This window comes from Lepidochelys kempii, chromosome 1, assembly GCF_965140265.1.
Source record: "Lepidochelys kempii isolate rLepKem1 chromosome 1, rLepKem1.hap2, whole genome shotgun sequence".
Taxonomy (NCBI): Eukaryota; Metazoa; Chordata; order Testudines; family Cheloniidae; genus Lepidochelys; species Lepidochelys kempii.
The window spans coordinates 214,919,532-214,943,735 of NC_133256.1; the positions used below are offsets into that span (position 1 = coordinate 214,919,532).

The following is a 24,204-nucleotide window of genomic DNA, read 5'->3' on the forward strand; positions in this document are numbered from 1 at the left end:
GGGATTTCTTCCCTAGTTTTTAGAATAAGCTGCCTCTAATGTCTCCCAACTGATGTCTAATACAACATAGAATCTATGAGGGTGAGAAACAGCTTAGATACATACAGTTTGTACAGCAGTTTTTCTTCCCGCACCAGAGATGGGAGTTACCAGATGATCTGAGGCTGTGGTAAACCTGACGTCAGGAGGGGGCTCATCACTCATATATGGTGATGTTTGTTGCTTTTGAGTTTTATTGGATGTTTTAGCTGCATAAAGTCACAGATAAAACCACTGATAATAACTAAAAAGGCAGATGGGTTTGCTATTGGTTCCTTCCCGCAGCTGATGCCAGACTCTGAATCTATATATTTCCCTTCCACTGCTTTGTTGTCACTTGTCAGACACAGAGGAGTCCTGGCAGGTGTTTAGGGGCAGCCAGTGCAGTGAGCGAGGGGACAGCAAGTCAGGCTGGCAATGAAGGGACATCTCTCCACTCTGGTGCTGTGGCTTCTTCTCCTCACAATTCAGGACATAGCAGGTAAGTCTCCTCTGTGCTTCACCAGGGGAGCTGGGTTAACTGGAACTAGGGTGGTGACTTTTACTGTCAACTTTTTACCATCGGTGCAAGGCTTGGACTTTTCCTTTTGGGATTGGATCTTGCCACTGTTACCGAGGCTTTTGTTACCTTGAGATTGGACTAATTGGACTAATCTGTGTGGGGCTGCACCTTAAAACCTTTCCGAGAATAAAGCTGGTGCAAATGGCAGCGACTTACTGAGCGGGGCATCTGGCTGGGAGCATGTTACAGCCGTGCTGCAGGGTCTGCACTGGCTGCCCAGCTCTATGTGGAGGTTAAGGTGTGGTGATGATTTATAAATTCCTAAATGGCCTGGGACGGGCCTCCCTGAGGGATCACCTCTCTACCCAGGCTGTACGGCCACATCTGTCATCAGAAGGTTTGCCTGAGCTGGTTCCCCCTTTTATAAAGGAGAGAGCTGGCTGGTAGGGTGCTCTCTGTGAGGGCTCCAGGATGCTGGAACTTGCTCTACTCTTTGGGTCAAAATAGCCCAAATTAGGTGACCTTCTGGGCACACTGCAACAGACACTTGTTTGGGGAGGGGGTGGGAAGGACTGACGCCATGCGTCACATAATGAGAAATGGGTGGGAAGGAGTTTATGTAGGTGTCTGGCTGGCTGAGATCCTGTTGAAATGGTCACTTAATCCGGCACGGATTTGAGTGTGTTATCAATGCATCCGGGTGCCCAAAGCCTTGGCTGGGGATCACTTTAGTATTTTAAATCCAAACAAATACGTCAATAATTTGGGATCCAACAGAAATGTTTGGTTGGTCCAGAATCTAACGGCTCCAAGGGCCAAGTCCTGGCTCCTCACTCCCCCATTCACTCACTGAAACTAGTAGAAGTTTTGCAAGTTTGAGGTGAGCAGGATTTATCTAAATAAACCCAGAGATGATTCCTCCCTCACAGGTGTCTGCGTTTGTGTGTGTTGGGGTGCAGTGTGCAATGCCCTGTGCCCTTGGGGGTACTGGAAGCTCTGCCAGCAGGAAGATCTATCCTGCAGGAGCCCTGCCTCCCTCCCCCAGGGCTTCTGCTGGAGCAGAGAAGCTTTGAATCCTAGCTGGAGTCTAGAGAAGCCCGACCAGCACAAGCTGCATGGCAGAGGTGCTTCATCAGGGCCTCTCACGGCCACATTGGATTCATTCCCGCAAGGCCGCCCCTGCCCAGTTTCAGGTCCACTCTCATTCCTCCAGCACAGAGGGGGCTGCAGGCTCCTTGCTATCCAGTGTCCCAGCTGCAGGCAGACTTAACACCAGTGGGGGGAAAGGGGGCAGGGCAGGCAGACCATGGGTTACAGCAGCATGTGATGGGGCAATTCATGGTGTGAATCTGGCCCAAAGACTCCAAAACTGATTAAAAATAAGGTTCCAATCTAATGTGGGCCCAGATACAGTTCAAATAATACAGTGACTGGAACCTGCTAGGCTGGTGTTAACAGCACGAGAATGATCCATGTGTCTGGCAGGGCAGTGAACTGCTCCTCAGTAGCTGGGTCACGGGAACCCGATGTGCTGCTGCGTCAGCCTGAGAAACTGACCCTGACCTTCATAATCAGCAAGGTCAGTCTCAATTATTGTCTTAGAGAAAAACCTGCCCTGATGTGTATTTCACAGACAGCTCAGTCACTGTGTGGTGAGTAGGGGGCTGGAACCCAGAAAATCCTGAGTAAACTGACTGTTCATCAGGTTACTTGGAGTTTATATTTCAAATTCTCAAGAAGTTCATATATAATGTGCTGGGGTTAGAGCCCATGACACAACTGTGCATGACCAAAAGGCAGAGAATTCTATAGTGACCCCTGGTGAGGGATAAAGGACTGTGCAGTTATTTGTGGATAGTGTCCTATAATGATGCCAAGCACATGTTCAGCTCAGTGGATTTTTGTTGGACTGATTAACATATGTGCATCATCCTCTAGAAAGTTTTTGTTTTCTTTAGGAAGTTTGAGTATGTTTCACATGATGCAGACAGAGTGAGGCAGGGGTGTATGCAATGTAGGGGATATCACCATGCCCCGATTCTCCTCCCTGAGCCCCGAGTAGAGGCCATGTCAGTCTTTGCCAGAAGATTGTGTTTCACAATTATTGGCCTATTTAAATTGTGTGGGAAAACAAATTTGTACAATGATGTGGGGTGCAGGCAAACAAATGAGAAAATATCAGGGACGGACCAAAGCCACGAGTTTCATTCCCAGACCCAGATGTGAACTTCCTCAGGGTTCAGGGTGCTGCATTTGGGTCATTATTCCAAGTTGGGCCACAGAATTAGTGGAAATATAAGATTGTTATTCTCAGGGTCGGATTTACACCTTATGCACCCCTAGGCACAGCATCTTCAGCACCCTTTCCCCTCCCCATGTGGCCCTGCCTGGAGCCCCCCTCCCACATCTCCATGTGGCCCTGTGCCCCCCAGCAGCCCTGTGTGGCCCACTCTGCCTCCTGACTTGGCTCCAAGAAGGCTGCTGTAACTTTTCACTTGAGGAAAAAATGCATTGTCATAAATATAAAGGGAAGGATAACCATCTTTCTGTATACAGTGCTATAAAATCCCTCCTGGCCAGAGGCAAATCCCTTTCACCTGTAAAGGGTTAAGAAGCTAAGGTAAGTAATCGCTGGCACCTGACCCAAAATGGCCAATGAGGGGACAAGATTCTTTCAAATCTGGAGGTGGGGGAACAAAGGGTTGGTCTGTCTGTGTGATGCTTTTGCCGGGAACAGATCAGGAATGCAAGCCTTCCAACTCCTATAAAGTTAGTAAGTAATCTAGCTAGAAAATGCGTTAGATTTTCTTTTGTTTAATGGCTTGTAAAATGAGCTGTGCTGGAGGGAATGTGTATTCCTATTCTTGTGTCTTTTTGTAACTTAACGTTTTGCCTAGAGGGATTCTCTATGTTTTGAATCTGATTACCCTGTAAGGTATTTACCATCCTGATTTTACAGAGGTGATTCTTTTACCTTTTCTTTAATTAAAATTCTTCTTTTAAGAACCTGATTGATTTTTCATTGTTCTTAAGATCCAAGGGTTTGGGTCTGTGTTCACCTATACCAATTGGTGAGGATATTATCATCAAGCCTTCCCCAGGAAAGGGGGTGTAGGGCTTAGGGGGGATATTTTGGGGGAAGACGTCTCCAAGTGGGCTCTTTCCCTGTTCTTTGTTTAAAACTCTTGGTGGTGGCAGCATATGGTTCAAGGACAAGGCAAAGTTTGTACCTGGGGGAAGTTTTTTAACCTAAGCTGGTAAGAATAAGCTTAGGGGGTCTTTCATGCAGGTCCCCACATCTGTACCCTAGAGTTCAGAGTGGAGAAGGAACCTTGACATGCATCCACAACCCGCCTGCTAGGCGTTTGCTGCTGCCCGCCAGACCAGTCAGCCTCAGCCTGCTCAGGCTTTTCTGGCACCACAGTGGCCTCTGGTGGGCAAAAGGCAGAACTGAAGCACCTTTTCTGCAGAAAAAAAAATTCTGCCTCCCTCAGACAAGAATTCTGCACCTGCTGCAAATGTCACCTAAGGGGAGGGGGCATGACGTGAAACAACATGAGACAAGGGACTTGTGGGGCGTCTTGGTAGGGAGCGGGGCAAATAGGAGGCTCCCTCCCAAGAAATCCTGAGCAGTGCAGACAGGGGGGAGGGGTAGCTCAGTGGTTTGAGTATTGGCCTGCTAAACCCAGGGTTGTGAGTTCAATCCTTGAGGGGGCCATTTGGGGCAAAAATTGGGGATTGGTCCAGTTTTGAGCAGGGGGTTGGACTAGATGACCTCCTGAGGTCTCTTTCAACCCTAATCTTCTATGATTAGCAGCAGTAGGGCAGTAAACTACCCCAAAATAATCTCATACTTGGCAACCTTCAGTGCCCCTACAATGCCAGAACCCCATGGCACGTGCCTACTTTGCCTAACTGGAAATCCAGTCCTGGTTATCCAGAGAGGGGCTGATGGCTGCCTTCAGGGAGTCTTCAATCCAAAGACAATCACAGACCTCATGAAAGCCAATAGCTGAGCCAAGCACTCTCTTTTAGGCTCAACAGATGGAGTAATCAAGATCCTTTATGTAGTTGTAACAATGTTGGTTCTGATGGGATCCAACTGAGAGTGCCAATTCAGGACAAACTGCTTAAAGCAGGGCAGTTACAGCCCAAGGCTGGGGTCTCTGTGCACACCACGGCAAACCAAATGAGCCAAACAAAGAAGACTTCGGTTTCACCCCACTGGCTAACCATAAGTCACACAAGCAATTCCCTTAGACACTCCAGTTTCCCAGGATCACCACCAGTGCCACTTGTTATGGGGACAAATGGTTATGAAACCAATACCCCAGTAAAAGAAAAGAGGTTCTCTCGATCCCAAAGGACCAAGCCCCAGACCCAGGTCAACATACAAATCAGATCTGACCTGCAAATCACGCTGTTGCCAATCCTTTAGAATCTAAAATCTAAAGGTTTATTCATAAAAGGAAAAAGATATAGATGAGAGCAAGTATTGGTTAAATGGAATCAACTACATATAGTAATGGCAAAACTCTTAGTTAAGGCTTGTAGCAGTGATGGAATAAACTGCAGGTTCAAATCAAGTCTCTGGAGAACATCCACAGCTGGGATGGGTCATTCAGTCCTTTGTGTAGAGCTTCCGTTTGTAGCAAAGTCCTTCCAGAGGTAAGAAGCAGGATTGAAAACAAGATGGAGGAGCTGCAGCAGTCTTTTATAGTCTTTTGTCATGTGGACTCTCTTTCTTTGCTCCAGAAACAAGCATTGGGGCACATGGCAAGAAAAAACCTTGGCGATCTGTCCGTAGGCATGTCCCTGCATACCTTGCTGAGCCACAAGGTGTATCCACCTTCTCTCAATGGGTCAGTTGTATGGCTGATGGTCCTGAATGGGCTATCCAGCAGGCTAGGCAGAGCTGACACCAACTTGTCTGGGGTGTTCCCCAGAAGCATAGCACAAGTTTGAAATACAGACAGTATAGAGCCAATATTCATAACTTCAACTACAAAATGATACACAGACACAGAGAGCATAATTATAATCAGCCAATCATAACCTTCCCATAGACACCTCACACGACAACCTTTGTACAATATTTGATGCAAATATATAACAGAGGTTGCAACAGCGATCTATATGGTTACAGATTCTGTCAATAACGTCACAGTAGTTAAAACAGCTGCAGACAGCGGGGGCTACTGCCAAAGGCACTGGGCACATGGGCATGGCAGAGCTAAGCCAGGGGTTTCCCTTGTTGCCAATGCAGGGGCTAGGATACTGGCGTCAGACTGCCTGTTTGAGGGAGAAGCCAGTAGAAGGAGTTGTGACCGGGATCCTGGAAGGGAGCAAAGAAACAAAGCCTGTTGGAGCTCGCTGGAGGGGCAGGCTGGGGGATTTCTGAAGAAGGAAACTGCCGGCTGTTGTTAGGTTTTACTGTGTACAGGGAAACAGGACTCTGTGTGCACTTAGTTAGAGCAGTGTTACAGCCTTGGGTCCTGCCACAAGCGAACATTGCTGAGTTAACTCCATTGAAAAAAAAGCCCCCTTTTTCCTAGTGCAGACCAGGCCTAAGGGGTTTCCTTTGGGACTGGTTTGAACAGAGCGGCACCTGGATAACCTTCCTTGTGGATTGCAGCAAAAGAAGTGTTTTATATTTGTTTGGCATTGAAGAAGCGGGATGGTCTGGTCACATACTGGTGTGAACTGCACTCTTCGCTGAGCTCCATGGAGGCTCCATAAACACGGTGTCCCTGGCTCAGCCATCCACTGCTGCAACCAGCCTGTTCCAGGGCTCACAGTGCACTTGGCATGTAGCCGTAACTCATGGGCATTATAATGATGCCCCTACTTGCTCCCAGTCACAGGGACAGTCCTGGGTCTTCAAACCCTGTCCTGGGGACCAGTTCTCCCAGCCAGTATCCCAGTGACCTCTCCTCACCTTCCCTGTTAACTGCTTCTCTCCCAGCAGCCAGCTTTGCATCTCCACAATCCACAAAGATACAAAAAACTCTTGACACAACTGGGGGCAGGGGGTGGAACTCAGAGCTATTGGGGGACAAGTCAATGGCAGGGAGTGGGAGCAGAGTCTGCAGCTCATCTGAGGAAGGAGCAGCCTGTACTTGCAGGGTAGAGAGGCCAGGTAGAAAGGGGAGAAGAGGCGGGAGGAAGAGCCCAGGGGACGCAGACGGGAAGAGACCAGCTGGGGGGCTGGAACAATTTGTATAGTGGGGGTGCTAAAAGCATGTAGCCAAACGGTAAACCCTGTATATGATGGAAACCACTTCACGCCAAGGGGTGCGAAGCGCCCCCCGCAGCCCTAGTTCCAGCACGTATGGAGACCAGCGGAAGAGAGAAACGTGTAGGAAGCAACTTTCCTTTTAAGCACCACTTTCCTCTTCTGAGTGTTGGAGCCTTTGGCACTAGTGTCCGTATGGGGGCGCTGATTTCAGTCCAAGAGAGGCCACTGCGGTTTAGCAAATCCTGTGCCCAGTCGATTTAGCTGAATCCCCATGAGCTGCTCTTGTCCTGAGATTGCAGGGCCCACACAGGGATGTCACCTGTCTCACTGGGGCAGGTCGGGAGAGGAACCCAGTGGGCCAAGCGCCACAGATCAAAAACCATGAGACTATAAAAACCATCCACTCTTGCTTCTCAGTCTGTCTTTGGACTGTAGATCCCCCCTCTACGCCTCTGCCAGCGCGGGGTGAGAATCGCAGGCTGAAAAGTCACCCTTAGTGCACCCAAACTGCACGACTCTCCCTGGCTGCTCAGCTGGAGACTGCGCTTACCCTCCCCTCACCCCTGAGACGGGGAACGGCCGTCCATTGCCCAGCACTGCCTTCGCTCTACCTCCTGGTTCAGTTCCTCTGACAGACGAAGGGCTGACTGAGAAAGAGCTTGACAGCCACTGAGCTAATTCATGCAGCATGGTTCACACTCGCACACAGAACTTCTGTTACTGTTCAGGGGTGAATTACAGAGATACTGGAGACCTTCACACTGACATCAACCATTCACATCAGCTATAATGTCACTGTAAACACAACAGGATTGATTTAGTCTTTTGCAAACAGCAACACTTCCCTGCCCCCTGCCCCCAGACTTCTCTGCCTGAGACTGGGAAGCACTGTCCCCATACTAGAGCCCCCTCCCCTCTCCTCCCCATCTCTACTTCTCTCCTGCCCTCTCCCACTTCTGACCCCATCCCCTGCCTACTCCAGATTCTGTTCCCCTCCCCAATATTCCCTCCTGTCCCCCTGTTCCAGAACCCCTCCCCTACCTCCTGTCCACCAGCACCAGGCCCCCCAACTCCATCCGGACTCCTCCATCCTCCCCAATACTCCCTCCTGTCCCCCTGCTCCAGGCTACCTCTGCTCCCTCCCATCCTCTGCGCCACACCCCTCCCCTCCTCACCCTCTTGCTGCCCTGCTTCAGGCCCCCTGCATCCTTCCCCTACACATGATCACCCTTCCCCACCCCTCCCTCCTCCTTCCCCACTTATAAGAGCCCATCTTCTCCCCATGCCTCCTTCTTTCCCCCTCTCTGCTCTCCCCCTTCCCCTCTCTCCCTCCTGCCCCGATTCCTCACCCCCTCCTCACTTCTTAATCCTGTCCCTCACTCCAGACCCCCTCCTCTCTCCACCTCTCCATGCAGACACCCTTCTCTAAACCCCTTCTCCTCCCCTCCCTCCTTCCCCCTGCTCCATAACCCCCTCCAACCCCATGCTCCCTGCTCTACCTCCAGACCACCCTCCGCTCCATCTCCACTCCTCCCTCCTGCCCCAATTTCAGATCCTTGTCCCCTCTCCTACACTCCCTGCTGACCCTCTCTCCTGCTTCCCTGTTAAACCCCACTGCAGACACCCCCCCACTTCTCCCTCCCACCCCCCCTCTGACCTCCCTCCCACCCTCCACTCCAGACCCTCCTCCCTCTGTCCCTCCTGCCCCCTGTTACAGACTCTCTCTCTTCCCCACCCTCTTTCCTCCCCTTGCTCCAGAACCCCCTCCCCACCCTTCCCTCCAGCTGACTCATCATCTTTACCCCATTCCCTTGCAATCCTTGAATCTGCCTCCTGTCCCCGCAGTGCCCTGCTCCCCTCACTCTCCCCAGCCTCCTTTCACAGGGTCTCTGCTGCCCATCACGGTCCCGGGGTCCTCTCCAGCCCCCTCAGCCACACAGAGACAGCCGTGTTCCCGGTGGGCTTTAGTGGGAAGTGGCAGCCAGCTTTACTCAGGGCGGCCATATGCCCACATGCCGACAGACTGTAGGGAGATGGCGGCATCTCACTGACTTCAGCCCCAGTGACAGGAGATGGAGCCATTTGGAATAAGGGAAACTCCATGAGTTGGCGCCTTTCATCGTGTTCTCACGAGACAGGTAAAAACTCCCCAAACCACCAGAGTGGGGATAAAAAGGGGAGAGCTGCAGCACTGACAGCTCCGAGTGTGAGGCCCTGAGACGTGAGAAGGTGACACCGTGAGGCAGCTCTGGGCATGTCCCATTCTCCTGGTTCTGGGCATGGATCCCTTCCTGTGGAGCACGGACTCTGCTGTGATAATGCTGAGGAGGGGGCTCCCTGCTGCTCTGACCCTGCTCTGTGTCTCTCTTTGAAGGTGCCGACGAGCTGAGGCTGGCGGATGGAGGCAGCCCCTGTGCCGGGAGAGTGGAGGTTAAACACCAGGAGCGGTGGGGGACTGTGTGTAGTAGTGACTGGGACATGGAAGATGCTGCGGTTGTCTGTAAGCAATTGGGATGTGGAGCTGCTGTCGGTGCCCCTGGCTGGGGTCATTTTGGAGCAGGATCTGGACCAATTTGGCTTGATGACGTTGCCTGTGATGGTACCGAGTCTGCCCTCTGGAACTGTGGGAACAGTGGATGGGAAATAAATTACTGTGTTCATGACTATGATGCTGGAGTGACCTGTTCAGGTAAGAATCAGCCAGCTCAGTCCTGAAAGGCAAATCCCCTCAGACAAAAGGACTTGAACCCAGAGGACATCATGTGCCTGTGACCCTAGTGAGAGATGAACAAATAACAGAGCAAGTCCTGTCATTATTGTTATTACTGAGCTGTAATTATTACTGTTCAAGACACTGGCCACCGAGGATCCCCCTGTGTGACTGTGAAGCATTTTCATTATCTCATCTCCAGTTGTTTCCATGCCACATATTTCCTTTCCCTTTCCCTTTCCCTTTCCCTCAGAATGGGTCTAAAATGCAGATAGGAGAGAAAATGAAAAATGAAAATGTCACTTAGGCTCCTAAGTCGCTGCGGCACTTTTGAAAATGTTACATTCATGCCAAAATCCAGACCCAGACAGCCAACCGCAGAAGTACCCAGAAGTACCCAGAAGAGGACGGGGCATTTATGTAACCCCTTTACAACCCTCATAGGGTGACCAAGGAATGGGCAGATTCTCCCAGCTTGGCCAGAATTAGATGTAGCCGAGAGCACTCCCCCATCTGCTCTGTTACTTCACACATTTTGGACCAACCAGTAATAGAAAATTTCAAAATCTGAGATACCCTGTCGATCTAGTGTAGCATAGAGAGCTCAGCCAAACATATAACTCTACCCTACACAGCACAGGAATAGCATATTATGGAGGCATTTACTGTGACTGAATAGTTAACATTACAACTACAGACCCATGATGTTTTATTTTTAACTCCTCTCTTTTTAACATTTAGTAGGAATAATATCATCACTAAGCCTCCTCTTCCCTGGATAGAGGTGCAGGGCCAGCTCAAAGGGACAAACCCAGGATTCCTTACTCAGGCAATCAGCCAGTGACTGTAATGTGAGTTTGCTTTGTACAAACTGAGTAGAAGCAGAATAAAGGATGCAGGATTGGGCCCATTCAGAATTATTCCAGAAATAACCAGCCAGCCGTCAACAAACTAGCCTTGTGCACTAGATATCACTGAGAACAAACACATATTGTAAGAGAGACGTTTGTGCACCAAGCAATTTTTGAGAGATGCTGTTCTGACAGAATACTAGAAAACTTTCGTCTTCTGATATGCAGTGTTGCTGTAGCCATGTTAGTCCCAGGATATTAGAGAGACAAGGTGCGTGAGGTAATATCTTTTATTGGACCCGTTTCTGTTGGAGAGAGACAAACGTTTGATCTGACAGAGAAGAGCTGTGTGTAAGCTGAGAAGCTTGTCTCTTTCACCAACAGGAGTGGGTCCAATAAAAGATATTACCTCACCCACCTTGTCTCTCTCAACCCCTTCTCGTCCAGCTTTCACTTTTCATTTCTGGTTGGATTAATACCAAACTTTGCCAAAACATTCTCCTCTGCCAAGGTCCCTGCCTCAGTCAGTGCACAGACTGGATGGTGCCCAGGGAGTGAATCAGGGCTGCACTGTGACAGAGGCTGTTGTCTGTAGGCCTACAGCCTCATTGGTTGCAGAAGCAGCATCACCATCATCGGCGATCCCTCCATTCGAGGATGATCTCCACCACAGATTTACAGATGGGTCCTGAGATGACTCAGGAGTCTGATCCTGGAACCAGAGATCTGCCCGCAGTACATACTGATGTTGCCTGACGGGTCAGCTGCCTGCTGGGAGAAAGTTCTTTTTCTTTCTTTCCTTCCCTCTCTCTTTTCAACTTCGAGGGCAAGGCACTTCTCCTCAAAGCGGGCCACTGCCTGTTGGAGGATGTGGCATCACTGAGATCGGTTAGTTGCTTGCTCCTCCCAGCTTGTGATGAGTTTTCTTGAGATACGCTTTCAGTGTCTCTTTGTAGGGTTTCCTTTGACTACCACAGGATCTCTGACCATGGGTGAGCTGAGAGTAGAGGGCTTGTTTTGGGAGACGAGAGTCTGGCATCCACACACAATGTCCAGCCCAGCGGAGTTGGTGAGTGAGGATCATTGCTTCAATGCTGGTGACATTTGCTTCAATGAGGATGCTGGTGTTAGTGCAGCGATCTTCCCACTTGATGCAAAGGATCTTCCAGAGGCATCATGGGTGGTACCTCTCCAGACTCTTGAGGTGCTGTCGATAGGTCACCCAGGTTTTGCATCTATAAAGGAGTGTAGGAATAACAATTGTCTCATAGACCTGGATCTTGGTGTCCTCCCATAGGTCACAGTCTGTGAAAATGCACCAGAGCAGTTTCCCAAAGGAAGCACTTGCGCACTGGATCCTGTGCTGGATCTCACTGTCAATTTTTGCATCTTGAGAAAGTTGGCTACCGAGGTAACAGAAGTCCTCAACACTCTCCAAAGTCTGTCCCTCGATGGTGATTAAGGTGGCTCATGTGCAAGACCTGAAGCAGGCTGATAGAGCACTTTCATTTTCTTGATATTGAGTGAGAGTTGTAGGCTTTGGTAAGCTTATACAAAAAAAATCCAGTGAGGACTGAAGGTCATTTTCAGTGTGTGTGATGCTGACACAGTCATCAGCATACTGAAGGTCAGTAATGAACGAGGAGAGGACTTTAGACTTTGAGCGGAAATGTCAAAGATTAATAAGCTTCCCATCCATTCTGTATTGAATGTCAACTCCAGTGGGAAGGCGGTCTTTAACAAGGACCAAAATGACTGCTAAATACATGGAGAGCAGAGTTGCGGCAAAAATACATCCTTGCTAAACCCCAGTTTTGATGACGAACGGATCCACCTCCAAGCCATTACAGAGAATGGTGGCAGTCATCTCATCATGAAGACGCCTTAGGCCCTTAATAAATTTTGGAGGGCAGCCAAATCTGGCCAGCACCTTCCACAGGGCTTCGCGATTGACAGAATCAAAGGCCTTTGGCAAATCAATAAAGGCCATGTACAGATCCTGATTTTGTTCCCAAGTCTTTTACTGGATTTGGTGGGCAACGAAGATCTTGTCGGTTGTCCTGCAGGATGGTGTGAAACTGCACTGAGATTCCAGCAATATTTCTTTAGCAAGGGAAAGTAATTGGTTTTAGAGGATACGGGTGAGAATTTTCCCTGCTGTAGATAGCAAGTTAATGCCACGATAATTTCCAGACTCCAATTTATCTCCTTTCTTAAAGATTGTAACAACGTTTGCATTTCTCAAGTCTTATGGAATCTTCTCATGATACCAAATTTGAAGAAAAATGAATCTCCCGACAACTTCGCTCTGAGGATCATTGGAGCACCCAAGCCCCTTCACCGCAAGAAGGTGACGGTCTCTGAAGAGGGGCTGCACCAGTGGCAAGATGTGCAACCAATAAAATTATGCTGAAATTATGCTCCTGGCTGCTGTGCACCAGAGTGGCACCAGGCACTAGAATGGAGATGAGGGAGACTGTATCCACCTATTGGGCCCAGGCAGTGTGAGGAGGAAGCTACCTGAACTGAATGCAGACCAGGGTGGCAGGGGAAAGTAGATGAGGATAAGGATGCAGGGGGAATATTCTGAGCCTGGAGGCTGGTGGATGGAGAGAAACTGGGACTGGGAGAGAAAGCGGGAGATGGGGACTAGCTGGGCAAGGAGACTGGGACTGGGAGGAGGGGAAAAGAGACTAGGACTGGCTAGGCAGGGTGATTAGGACAGGGAGTGGGCGGGGAGAGACTGTGACTTTCTGATCAACGACAGTGGGAGCTGGGGCGACTGGGACTGGCTTGGTGTGACGTTCTCCTCTGGTGTTATCCGTACCGGTGATCTGCTAGGTCACGCCAATCCTTGAGTCTGGGATCCAGCCTTACCCTGCTCTTCTGTGAGAACCCCCACTCCTGGCCTGTTCATGCACAGCCTCTGGCATGTAAGCTGCTCTTTGGATCGTGCAACCAAATGTCACTACCCAATGAGTTCATCAATTTAACAAAGAAATTGATATGTATCAGGCTTGTTGTCCCCAGGGGAGTCTCTGACACACTTCAAACCAAACACACTGCTTCAGAAAGAATAAACAAACACATTTATTAACTATAAAAATAGATTTTAAGTGATTATAAGTCAAAACATAAGAGGTTAGATTTGGTCAAATGAAATAAAAGCAAAACCCATTCTAAGCTGATCTTAACACTTTCAGTGCCCTTACAAACTTAGATGTTTCTCACCCCAGGCTGGCTGGTTGCTCTTCAGCCAGGCTCTCCCCTTTGATCAGCCCTTCATTCGCTTGGTGTGGTGTCTGTAGATGTAGGTGGAAGAGAGAGGAAGAGCTTGGCAAACATCTCTTCCTTTTATCATGTCCTTTTCTCCCACGTCCTGGACAATGGCTATTGATGGGTTGTTTGACACTCCGCCCGGGCATTGGTTACTTTCCTTGCTGTTGCCTCTGGGGAGCTAATATCTGGCTGATTCCCCCAACTTACAGCATGTTTTAGTGACAACCGTACTACACAATTCTCATAACTTCATATGCATTAATGATCTACATATATGGATAGAGAAATGACTTTCAGCAGATATAACCTTTCCCCTGATACCTTACAAGGCATGCTTTATAGGTAAGATCAGAATTATATGAAAATGAGGAATATGGGGGTTACAACATGCTCCCCCAAGGTATAGAATGTCATACTGGGTGAGAAGTCTGGGACTGGGAACCAGTGGGGAGGAACTGGAGGTGGGTTAGGAAAAACAGATCAGATCAGGAACCAGGGTGTTGGAAGAGTCTAAGACTAACAGGGTGACGAGACTGGAATAAGTAGCCAGGGTGGGGTGGGGGAGACCGAGAGTAGATCTTCATGAACATTTACTTTGTGGCAAGCTGGGTTGTAAATCTACCCTGCATTGTCCTGCCATGCACTGAGTGTCCATGTGGACGTGCAGTGAAGCCTTGTCTACACTAGTGCTTACATTGATGTAAGTTACGTCACTCAGGTTTTTGAAAACAACCCCCCTTCCGGGAGCAATGTAACTTACATCGACTTAAAGCAGTGTCTCCATCGCACTATGTCAGTGGGAGATGCTCTTCTGCCAGCAGAGCTTCTGCCTTTCGATGAGGTGGACTAATTATCTGAACAGGAGAGCGCTCGCCCATCGATGTAATGCGTCTTCACCAGACACGGTTAAATCGGTGCCGCTGCATGGATACAGTGGCCCTGATTTAGTGTGGGAGCGAAGAGAAGCCCGAGCAGTTCCCTTGTGTGCTTTGATCTCTCCCGGTTCCAAGCACTAGGGAATGGTTAGTGCGCAGCAGCAGACTCCACACGGACACTCAGTGTGCAGAAGGCTACTATGAGGTAAATTTACACCCCAGTTTTCCACAAGCTAAGTGTGTGTAGAGAGAAACCCTGAGAGTGGATGAGGCATCCAGGGAGGGGAACAGGGACTTGGGGCAGACAGGACAACCCAAGGCAAGGGTAAGAGTGTGAAACAGATCAGCTGAGGACCTCAGAAGGGAAGGACAGCACAGAGAACAGGGGGGAAATTGGGACTTGGCTGGGGAAGTCAGAGGTGAAGTCTAGGACTAGTTTGGCAAGGAGACTGGGACTGGGGATGAGAAGCTTGAGGAGTGGAGACAGGAATTGGGTAGAGAAGAAGAATGGGACTGGGACACAGAGAAAGGGATGGGGAAGAGACAGCACTGGGACAGGTTGGAGGGGTGGGCACAGAAGGAATTAGGCTTGAGAGAACAGGGGAAGAGGGGTCTGTGACCAGTAGAGGACACACCTCTCCAGACCTGGAATGGAACCCAGAATCCCTGAGTTTTGCCACTCCCCTGCTGTCAGCAAATATTTGTCAACCCACCCCCCCCCAAAAAATCTTCTGATCTCTGTCTAATGCTGGTCCACAAAGAGGATGACAACCTACTACTGCTGTCAGTTATGCCATTAGCTCAAGTGGCAGAGGTTTGGGTGGCAAATCTAAAGGTTCCAACCCTGCTGACAATCCATGTGGGTGTCAACATGATTCCGCATCTTGGAATTTCTGTTTTTTTCAGTTTGTTTTTTTTAAAAACCTAGGAGAGTATGCACAAAACATTACTTTTAAGGAACGTTAAGTTTGCAAAGTTGAGCTGTAAAAAATAAGGAAATGGCAGAAAGTTGTCTTTGCACCTCTCTTTTGGCCCACTTGTGCGTATGCATTAAGATACAGTCTTTCATTACATGATAACATGCTATTTTCTTCACAGAATAGACAGTGATCTGAATCAGGGCCGTGGCGTGAAGGAGGAGGTTGTCTGTAGGATCCCTGCCTCACTTGCTGCAGAAACTGTGAAGTGTGCTGTGTGTGAGTGTGGGAATTGCAGGAAGAGAAAGGAGGGTCTCTTGTTAAGGCAGGTGAATGCTGCCCTGGGGAATTGGATTCTATCCCTTCCTTTGCCACAGAGCTCCTATGTGACGCCTGGCAAGTCGCTGAAACCAAGTGTTTCACAGGTGGTCATTAATTGTGTGTTCCTCATTTTATGGGTGGCCCCCTTGAGAACATGAGCGTCTGATTTGCAGAAGTGCTGAACACTCACTGTTGTAAACTAAAGTCAGTGGGAGCTGAGCTTCACAAGCCTAAGTACTCTCAAAAGCCAGGACGTGGGTATCTCAAGTTGGGCACCCAAAATCAGTGGACGCTTTTGATACTTTTGGCCATAGAGTGTCTCTGGGCTTTGGTTCTCCATGTGTAAAATGGAGATAATAACAGTTCCCTACCTCCCAGGTGTTGTCAGCTGTTGGCTGTGTGTGTTTTCTCTGTGTGTGTGTTTTCAGCTCTGCGCAGATAGCTGATGCAGCAGGCCTCGATCGAACTGCCCAAGAAGACCACAGACTCGGTTCAGTGGCGAAGGCGCTCGTTCAGGTTTATTGCTGACAAAGCACGGTACTAGCTCCCCGGATCAATGTCTACAGTTACACTGGCACATGTAGGCCCCTTACCATGGGCTTGGCTCAGTGAGTGGTGAGACTTTCCACTCCCTCCCCTCACCCGAAGCCAGAAAAAGACACCCCCCCCCCGTGACCTGTCATTTATACTATGATAAAATCAAGTTACCCTCCGAAATAACTAGTTACCACCCTTTACCATGTCCATGTTGGTTTGATCAAAACATCTCTATCCATCACCCTGTCATCCTGACCTTATCTTTGGAGGGGTCATTTTTTCCCTTTCATCATCTTTGCAGACTGTGTTTACACCATAACCCTGTGTCAGGGTGTTCTGGTCCCACCCTTCTGGAAGGTGTTTATGCACGTGCCAGTGCCGAGCACTTCTCATGAGTGTTTGTGTTTTTGCAACACCAACCATGCCTTTGCCAGGTTCATGTTCTGGACAATGGACCTGCACGCACAGTCACAAAAGGGGCTAATGAAGGTTTCACAGGCAAGTACAAGTCTGGAATTCTGAATGTTTGAGTGCTTCACTTTGCAAACGTTAACTTTCTTTCTGATTCATAGCTGTATAGATTTTAAGGCCAGAAGGGAGAATTAGATCTAGTCTGACCTCCTGGGTAACAAAGGCTGTAGAATTTAAACCAATTACTACTGTACTTCTTCTGAACTTGTGTTTGGACAAAGCATATCTTCCAGAAAGGCACCCAATTTTGTTCTGAATATTTCAGGAGGTGGCAAATCTTCTGCTTCCCTCAGTAATTTGTTCCATTGTTTCATCAGTATTCTGATGAGGTTCAACAAGGACAAGTGCAGAGTCCTGCACTTAGGACGGAAGAATCCAATGCACCACTACAGACTAGGGACTGAACGGCTCGGCAGCAGTTCTGCAGAAAAGGACCTAGGGGTTACAGTGGATGAGAAGCTGGATATGAGTCAACAGTGTGCCCTTGTTGCCAAGAAGGCCAATGGCATATTGGGATGTATATGTAGGGGCATTGCCAGCAGATCGAGGGATGTGATCGTTCCCCTCTATTCAACACTGGTGAGGCCTCATCTGGAGTACTGTGTCCAGTTTTGCACCCCACACTAGAAGAAGGATGTGGAAAAATTGGAAAGAGTCCAGCAAAGGGCAACAAAAATGATTAGGGGTCTGGAACACATGAGTTATGAGGAGAGGCTGAAGTAACTGGGGATGTTTAGTCTACTGAAGAGAAGAATGAGGGGGGATTTGATAGCTGCTTTCAACTACCTGAAAGGGGGTTCCAAAGAGGATGGATCTAGACTGTTCTCAGTGGTAGCAGATGACAGAACAACGAGTAATGGTCTCAAGTTGCAGTGGGGGAGGTTTAGGTTGGATATTAGGAAAAACTTTTTCACTAGGAGGGTGGTGAAACACTGGAATGCGTTACCTAGGGAGGTGGTGGAATCTCCTTCCTTCGAAGATTTTAAGGTCAGGCTTGACAAAGCCCTGTCTGGGATGATTTAGTTGGGGATTGTTCCTGCTTTGAGCAGGGGGTTGGACTAGATGACCTCCTTAGCTCCCTTCCAACCCTGATATTCTATGATTTTATGATTCTATTACTGTGAAAAATGTATGCCTTGCTTCGAATAGGAATTAATGTGCTTCGAATAGGAATTAATCTGTCTTTAACTTCCATCCATTGGTTCTTGTTATGCCTTTCCCCACTAGATTAAGAAAGCCTTTAGTATGCAGTGTATTGTTCATGTGAAAGTATCTATACACTGAAATCAAGACACATCTAGGTTGTCCTTTTGATAAGATAAACAGATTGACCTCCTTTAATCTCTCACTGCAGGGCACAATTTCAAGCCCTGGAATTTTTTAACATCCTTCTGACAATGTGGACACTAAAAGCAGATGCAGTATCTGTCTCCCCGGTGCTATACACAGAGGAAAAATCACCTCCCTACTTGAGCTGGTTGGAAATTATCTGGCAAACCAGAGTTTCATTGGAAAATGCCAGTTTGTTGTACTCAACATTTATCATGAAAGTGAATTGGGGTTTAATGAACTTTCTTGAAACTACAAGCAGGGTCTGGTGGAAATATCCATGGTTCCCTGCCAGGTTCCCTGGGGGCTTCTGTTAGTCCTGTTGTGTAGATTGTCCTGGGGCTGGGTACCCCAGTCTTCTAGGATCTGCAGCTCTGGGGCAGCCCCACCATACAGATTGATCCAGAATTGGAGACCCTAGTCTTTCGAGGGTCTGTACCTCCAGTGCCGCCCTGCCACTGCTTTCAGGCTCTCTGCCATGGGATAGGAACCTGCAAGCCCTGGGAGCCCCAGCTCTAACCAAGGCTCAGTTCCAGGGTCTGCATCAGGGATCCTGGAAGGCCTGGGATGGGTTCCGGTGTCCCAGGGTCTGTGGCTCCTGGGCGGCCCCACCTAGCAAAATGTCCCGGACTGGGCTATTTGCCTATTTTGGCTGCCAGCTGGCCAAGGAGTCTGGAAGCCCAGGGCTCCCCAGTCCAGGGCAGGCCACATGATGAGGCTGCCCCAGAGCCCCAGCACTGGCTCTGAGAAATTGACATGCTTGTCCTCATGTTAACAGTAGTGAAACTCTGCATCTGTTGGGGTTCCTGGGAGCAAATTTCATTTTGGATACACCATGGGCTGGAGTTTCCAAAACAAACTTTTAGCCGGATTTCCAATTCACAGGAAATTTTAAAATAGTGACATTTCCTGTACACTGGAAATCCTGCATTTCAGCCAGCTGTACTCATTGCTCCCCTCTTTATACATCCAAGGATCACCTTCGCCGTTTTTGCAGCAGCATCACACTGGGAGCTCACATTCTGTTCTTTGTCTACTATGACCCCTGCAAACATGGGCTATATCTGTATTTCTGTGACTATTACGTGCACCTCAGTTCCTTTTACTGCTATTTTCACATTTCCTTCAGGGGTTCAAAGGGCAACCCCCGTCTGAGCTCGCCACATGTCCCAGGACGGCAGACAATGGTTTCACAGAACCCAGTTACTGGTACTTAACTGACAATACAGGTGTCAGGGCTTTTGAGCTTTTGCATCTGCCCAAGCTGAGCACAAGCCCCCTTCCTTGGGATGGGCCCCTGAGGTGGGAAATCTTAAACAGAGAGCCTGGGAATTGTTAACAGGGGAGCCCTGAGGAACAGAGTGGGTGAGGCAGGGTCTGCAGGGAAGGAGACTGAAACACAATCCCCAGAGGCAGGGGTTCCTGGGATAAGCTGAGTCAGCCCAGGTTTTGAGGGAAAAGCTGAGCTTTAGGTAAGACATAGACCTGTAGGCTGTCAGTTGCTTTCTTCTTTTCCCTGTGGTTGCTGTGTTCCTATGGATAAATAAAAAATAACACTGTCCTGCATCTGGTACTATTCAATATTTTCATAAATGCCTTGGATGATGGAGTAGAGAATACACTGACACAATTTGTGGATGACATGAAGCTGAGAGGGGGGTCACAAGCTCTTTGGAAGGAAGGGTTAAAATTCAAAATCATAGAATCATAGATTCATAGAATATCAGGGTTGGAAGGGACCTCAGGAGGTCATCTAGTCCACCCCCCTGCTCAAAGCAGGAGCAATCCCCAACTAAATCTAAAATTAAAACGATCTAGATAAAATGGAGAATTGGTCTGAAATCACTAAATTGAATTTCACGAAAGACAAGTGCAAAGCTTTAGACTTAGGAAGGAAAAAGCAAATGCAAAAAACCCCAAAATATGGAATAATTGAGTAGGCAGCAGTTCTGCAGAAAATGATCTCGGGGTAAAAGTGGATCACAGACTGAAATGGGTGATGCTGTTGTGAAAAAGGGAAATGTCATTCTGAATTGTATTAACAAGAAAGTCATATGTAAGACACAGGAGGTAATTTTCCCACTCTACTTAGCACTGATGTGGCCTCAGCTGGAGTACTGTGTCCAGTTTTGCTCATCACTGTTCAAGAAAGATAAGGACAAATTGGAGAATGCCCAGAGGAGAGCAACAAACAGAGTAAGAGGTTTAGAAAACATGATCTGTGAGGAAATGTTGAAAGAATTGTAAGTTTACAGAAGAGAAGACTGAGAGGTGAACTGATAAGAGCCTTGAAATGACTGAAAGGTTGTTTCTCAATTGTTGTCCACATCCACCAAGGGTAGGACTAGACAATCATCTTAGATTTCAGCAAATGAGATTCAAATTAGATATTAAAAATAACCTTTCTAACTATAGGGATAATTAAGGACTGGAACAGGGTATGTAGGGAGGTTGTGTAATCCCCATCATTGGTGACTTTGCAAAACAAGTTAGACAAACGTCTGTCCGGGTGGCCTAAGTATACTTAAACCTCCCTTGGTGTGAGGAGGTGGACTAGATCACCACTTGAGGTTCCTTCCAACCCTACATTTCTATTATTCTGTGGTTTTATCAGCTATTCAGACCTGCTGATGTGAAAAAAATGTTGATCCCTGAAAAATGCCATTTAACATGTTCCTTAGGTACCAATAGATTGGAGAGAGATTCATCCTCTTCAGAGATATGAATAGATATCCTGCTGCTGTCCAAAACCAGAAATGTGTATTGAACACCTCTGCCTTTTCTGCCTCATTAGTGACAATTTTACCATCTCCATTTCTAATGGGCCTATAGCATTGTTAGGAATTGTTTGTTTGTTTGTTCCTAATAAACTTTAAAAACTCCTTATTTGTCATAGTTCTCCCAGTCACGGATTTTATCCTGATGTCTTTAGCTTCCCTTATCAGTTTTCTTCATATAATAACTTCTAATGTATATTGATTTGCTCTAATTCCCACTATTTCCATTTTTTTAAATATATTGCCTTTTTATTTGTATTGCTGCCTTCACTTTGCCACTGACCCAGAATGAGCTTATAGGTAATGTTTTATACCAGTGGAGCACTCCAACTCCCAAAGCCCCCTTTATAATTTTCAGCCTTCATTGACTTTCTAGGACACATTAAGCCCCAGTTGGTTGGAGGAGACGGTGCCTGCTCAGGACGTGTGGAGATAAAACATGGAAAAACATGGACCACAGTCTGTGATGCACACTTTGACCTCCAAGTTGCCAACGTTATCTGTAATGAACTACAGTGTGGAATAGCTGTATCTACCCCAGGAGGAGGTCACTTTGGAGAAGGACAAGGGTTGATCTTAACTGAAGAATTTCGGTGTGTGGGGAATGAGTCTCTCCTGTTCTCCTGTCCCAGGATATCACAAGCGAATCAGACATGCTCACACACAAATGATGCTGGTGTCATATGCTCACGTAAGAATTCAGCACAATGTCTTTAAAATCCCAATTCTGTGTATTCTAGATTATAGTGAAGCAATGTACTGATCTAACTGTGTAGGGATCTGGGTTTGATAGGGTTGTATCAAAACTCCAGACAAGCCAAGATAATGAGAAAGGGATCAAGTGCCCCTGACTTTCCTTTCTTTTACTGACAGGTTTCAGAGTAACAGCCGTGTTAGTCTGTATTCGCAAAAAGAAAAGGAGGACTTGTGGCACCTTAGAGACTAACCAATTTATTAGAGCATAAGCTTTCGTGAGCTACAGCTCACTTCCTCAGATGCATATCGTGCATAACGGCAGTTTCCACGATATGCATCTGAGGAAGTGAGCTGTAGCTCACGAAAGCTTATGCTCTAATAAATTGGTTAGTCTCTAAGGTGCCACAAGTCCTCCTTTTCTTTCTTTTACTATTTGCTATAAAATATCTTAAATGCTCCCTCTCTAAACCCCTTCTCCCCTGGGCACACAGGGTTCCGGCTGGTGAACGGCAGCACAGCGTGCTCAGGGAGGGTGGAGATCCAGGTTCTTGGTGCCTGGGGAACCCTCTGTGACTCACGCTGGGATTTGCCAGACGCCAACGTTCTCTGTCGTCAGCTCGACTGCGGATTCGCTGTATCAGCCCCAGGAGGAGGGTATTTTGGGAAAGGAACTGGCTCTGTCTGGACAGACACATTTCACTGCAAAGGGACTGAAACCCATTTGAGCCATTGCTCTGGTACTGCCCTGGGGGCGTCTCAGTGCTCACACGACAATGATGCCGGTGTGATTTGCTCAGGTAAGTGCAAGAGAGATGCTGGATTAAGGACACCTGCCCCTCAGTGTGTGATGCTGCCCCAGAGCAGGGGGACCTCAGGACACAGCAAGGGGAAGGGGAGCTAGATCCTAAAGCACATAAAATAATAGTAAATGTATTAAAGGTAACATTTAAATCAATAATATCATCACAAAAGAACAGTTGTGACTGGGGAAAGCCCTGGATTCTCCAGTAAAAACATCAGCAACTCTGTCCTGACGCCGGGCAGCGGAGCAGGGGCAGCACTTTGCCCTTCGGGTTACATCAATGTCACCGATTCACTGTCCCCAGCCTTCTCCAATAGTAATTAGAGGGGGAGCTGGTTGTGACTCCTAATATGGAGCTTGCCTCACACTTTCTATCATAAAATATTCTCGGCACCTTCTTGAGAAGCTCTCGCACCTTCCTTGATGGCTGGAGCCTTTGCAATTTGGGAAGGGGTCAGTGCACGGGCCAGAGAGCTGCCTTCTCCTAGTGCAGTCATATTCCTTCCCGGTTTGGCTGAATTATAAACTGCTGAAAATCAGCATTTCCCTTCTCTCAGGTGAGTTCCTGGGGGTATTTTTGGTAGCTCACCACAGAGAAAGTAGTGCTTTCACTCACTTAGGTTTTTTTTAACTTTTTTCAAACCTTTCCAACTGAAAAAACTCCAAAGATTTTTTCCCCTGCTTTCTTACTTTCTTACACATTTTTACCTTTTTCTAACTTTTTACAGTGGAAGAAAAGATGAGCAGGGGATTGGACTAGATGACCTCCTCAGGTCTCTTCCAATACTAATAGTCTGATTGTGTGAAAAAATAGAAAGGGGGTGGAAGTGGCAAACCTGTACATCAAAAACTGGAAAGGAAAATGGAATGTTTCATTTTCCAAAAGTTGAAATGAATCAATATTTTACTTAGAGTCTAAACAAAAATTTTCATTCCATTTCCACATCCCAGTATCTCAGATCTGTTTAAAAATTGAAATACTGCACTCAAAAAACATCACAGGAAAAATTTTGGGTTGTTGACCCACTCTAATATTTAGCTTTTATAAAAATAAATAAAAAAAAATAAACAGCATTATTTAGTTCATTTAGTCAAAGCCAAAGGCACAAGAATTAGAAAATACCAGAATTAAGGTTATCTATGTAATGTTAATTCAGTCCCCCACCCTCCCTTCTGCATATATATTATGATAGAGTCCAATTGCATGCACATATTCTATTATTCTCACCTACCCCCAGCTCCTGCCTCCTTCAGTGCACAGGGAGGATGGTGCTCAGGGGATGGAGGAGCTGTAAAATATTTCTTTTTATCCTCATCATTCAACCTGTGACCCAGGGCCTTATTCACTCTACAGACCGTACAAACACTGCACTGAATACAGAATTATTCATTTCTTCATTGGCTTTTCTATTGTGCTCATTACAGTAGTGTGCGAATGCACCACAAACATTAATGAATTGGTCTTCATAACACCCAAGGAGAGAGCAGACTCTTATGAGGTCCATTTCAAAAGTGACTTAGGCACTTAGAGGCCCAAGAATAACATTTTCAAAAGGCCTAAGTGACTTAGAGACTTAAATCCTATTTTTTCTAGTAACATAGGAGCCCAAGAACCATACAGACTTCCCCCCCTTGCTGCCTAAGTCACTTCAGAAAATGGCACTTAGGCTCCTACATCATTTAGCTGCCTTTGAAAATTGTACTTACAACGATTAAAGCCAAAATTCCCAACCTGCTACTTATTTGGGGTGATTGGGCAGCAACCTGAGACCCTCAGGGCCTGATTCTCCAGAGTACTCACCATTTCTGCAGCGCTTTATGTGTTCAAAGTACTCTCCAGACACTAATAAACCCTCACCA

At 47.5% G+C, this 24,204-nt stretch overlaps 1 protein-coding gene across 1 annotated transcript in view; it reads left to right on the forward strand.

The window, feature by feature from the left end:
• Positions 1 to 456: 456 nt before the first annotated feature.
• The window catches only part of LOC140898841 (antigen WC1.1-like), a 43,202-nt gene continuing 19,454 nt past the window's right edge, over positions 457 to 24,204 (forward strand). The window contains exons 1-4 of the mRNA XM_073313347.1: positions 457 to 520; positions 9,154 to 9,468; positions 21,223 to 21,542; positions 22,030 to 22,339. Coding sequence (XP_073169448.1) covers positions 457 to 520; positions 9,154 to 9,468; positions 21,223 to 21,542; positions 22,030 to 22,339 — 1,009 coding nt within the window. The remainder of the gene's footprint in view (positions 521 to 9,153; positions 9,469 to 21,222; positions 21,543 to 22,029; positions 22,340 to 24,204) is intronic.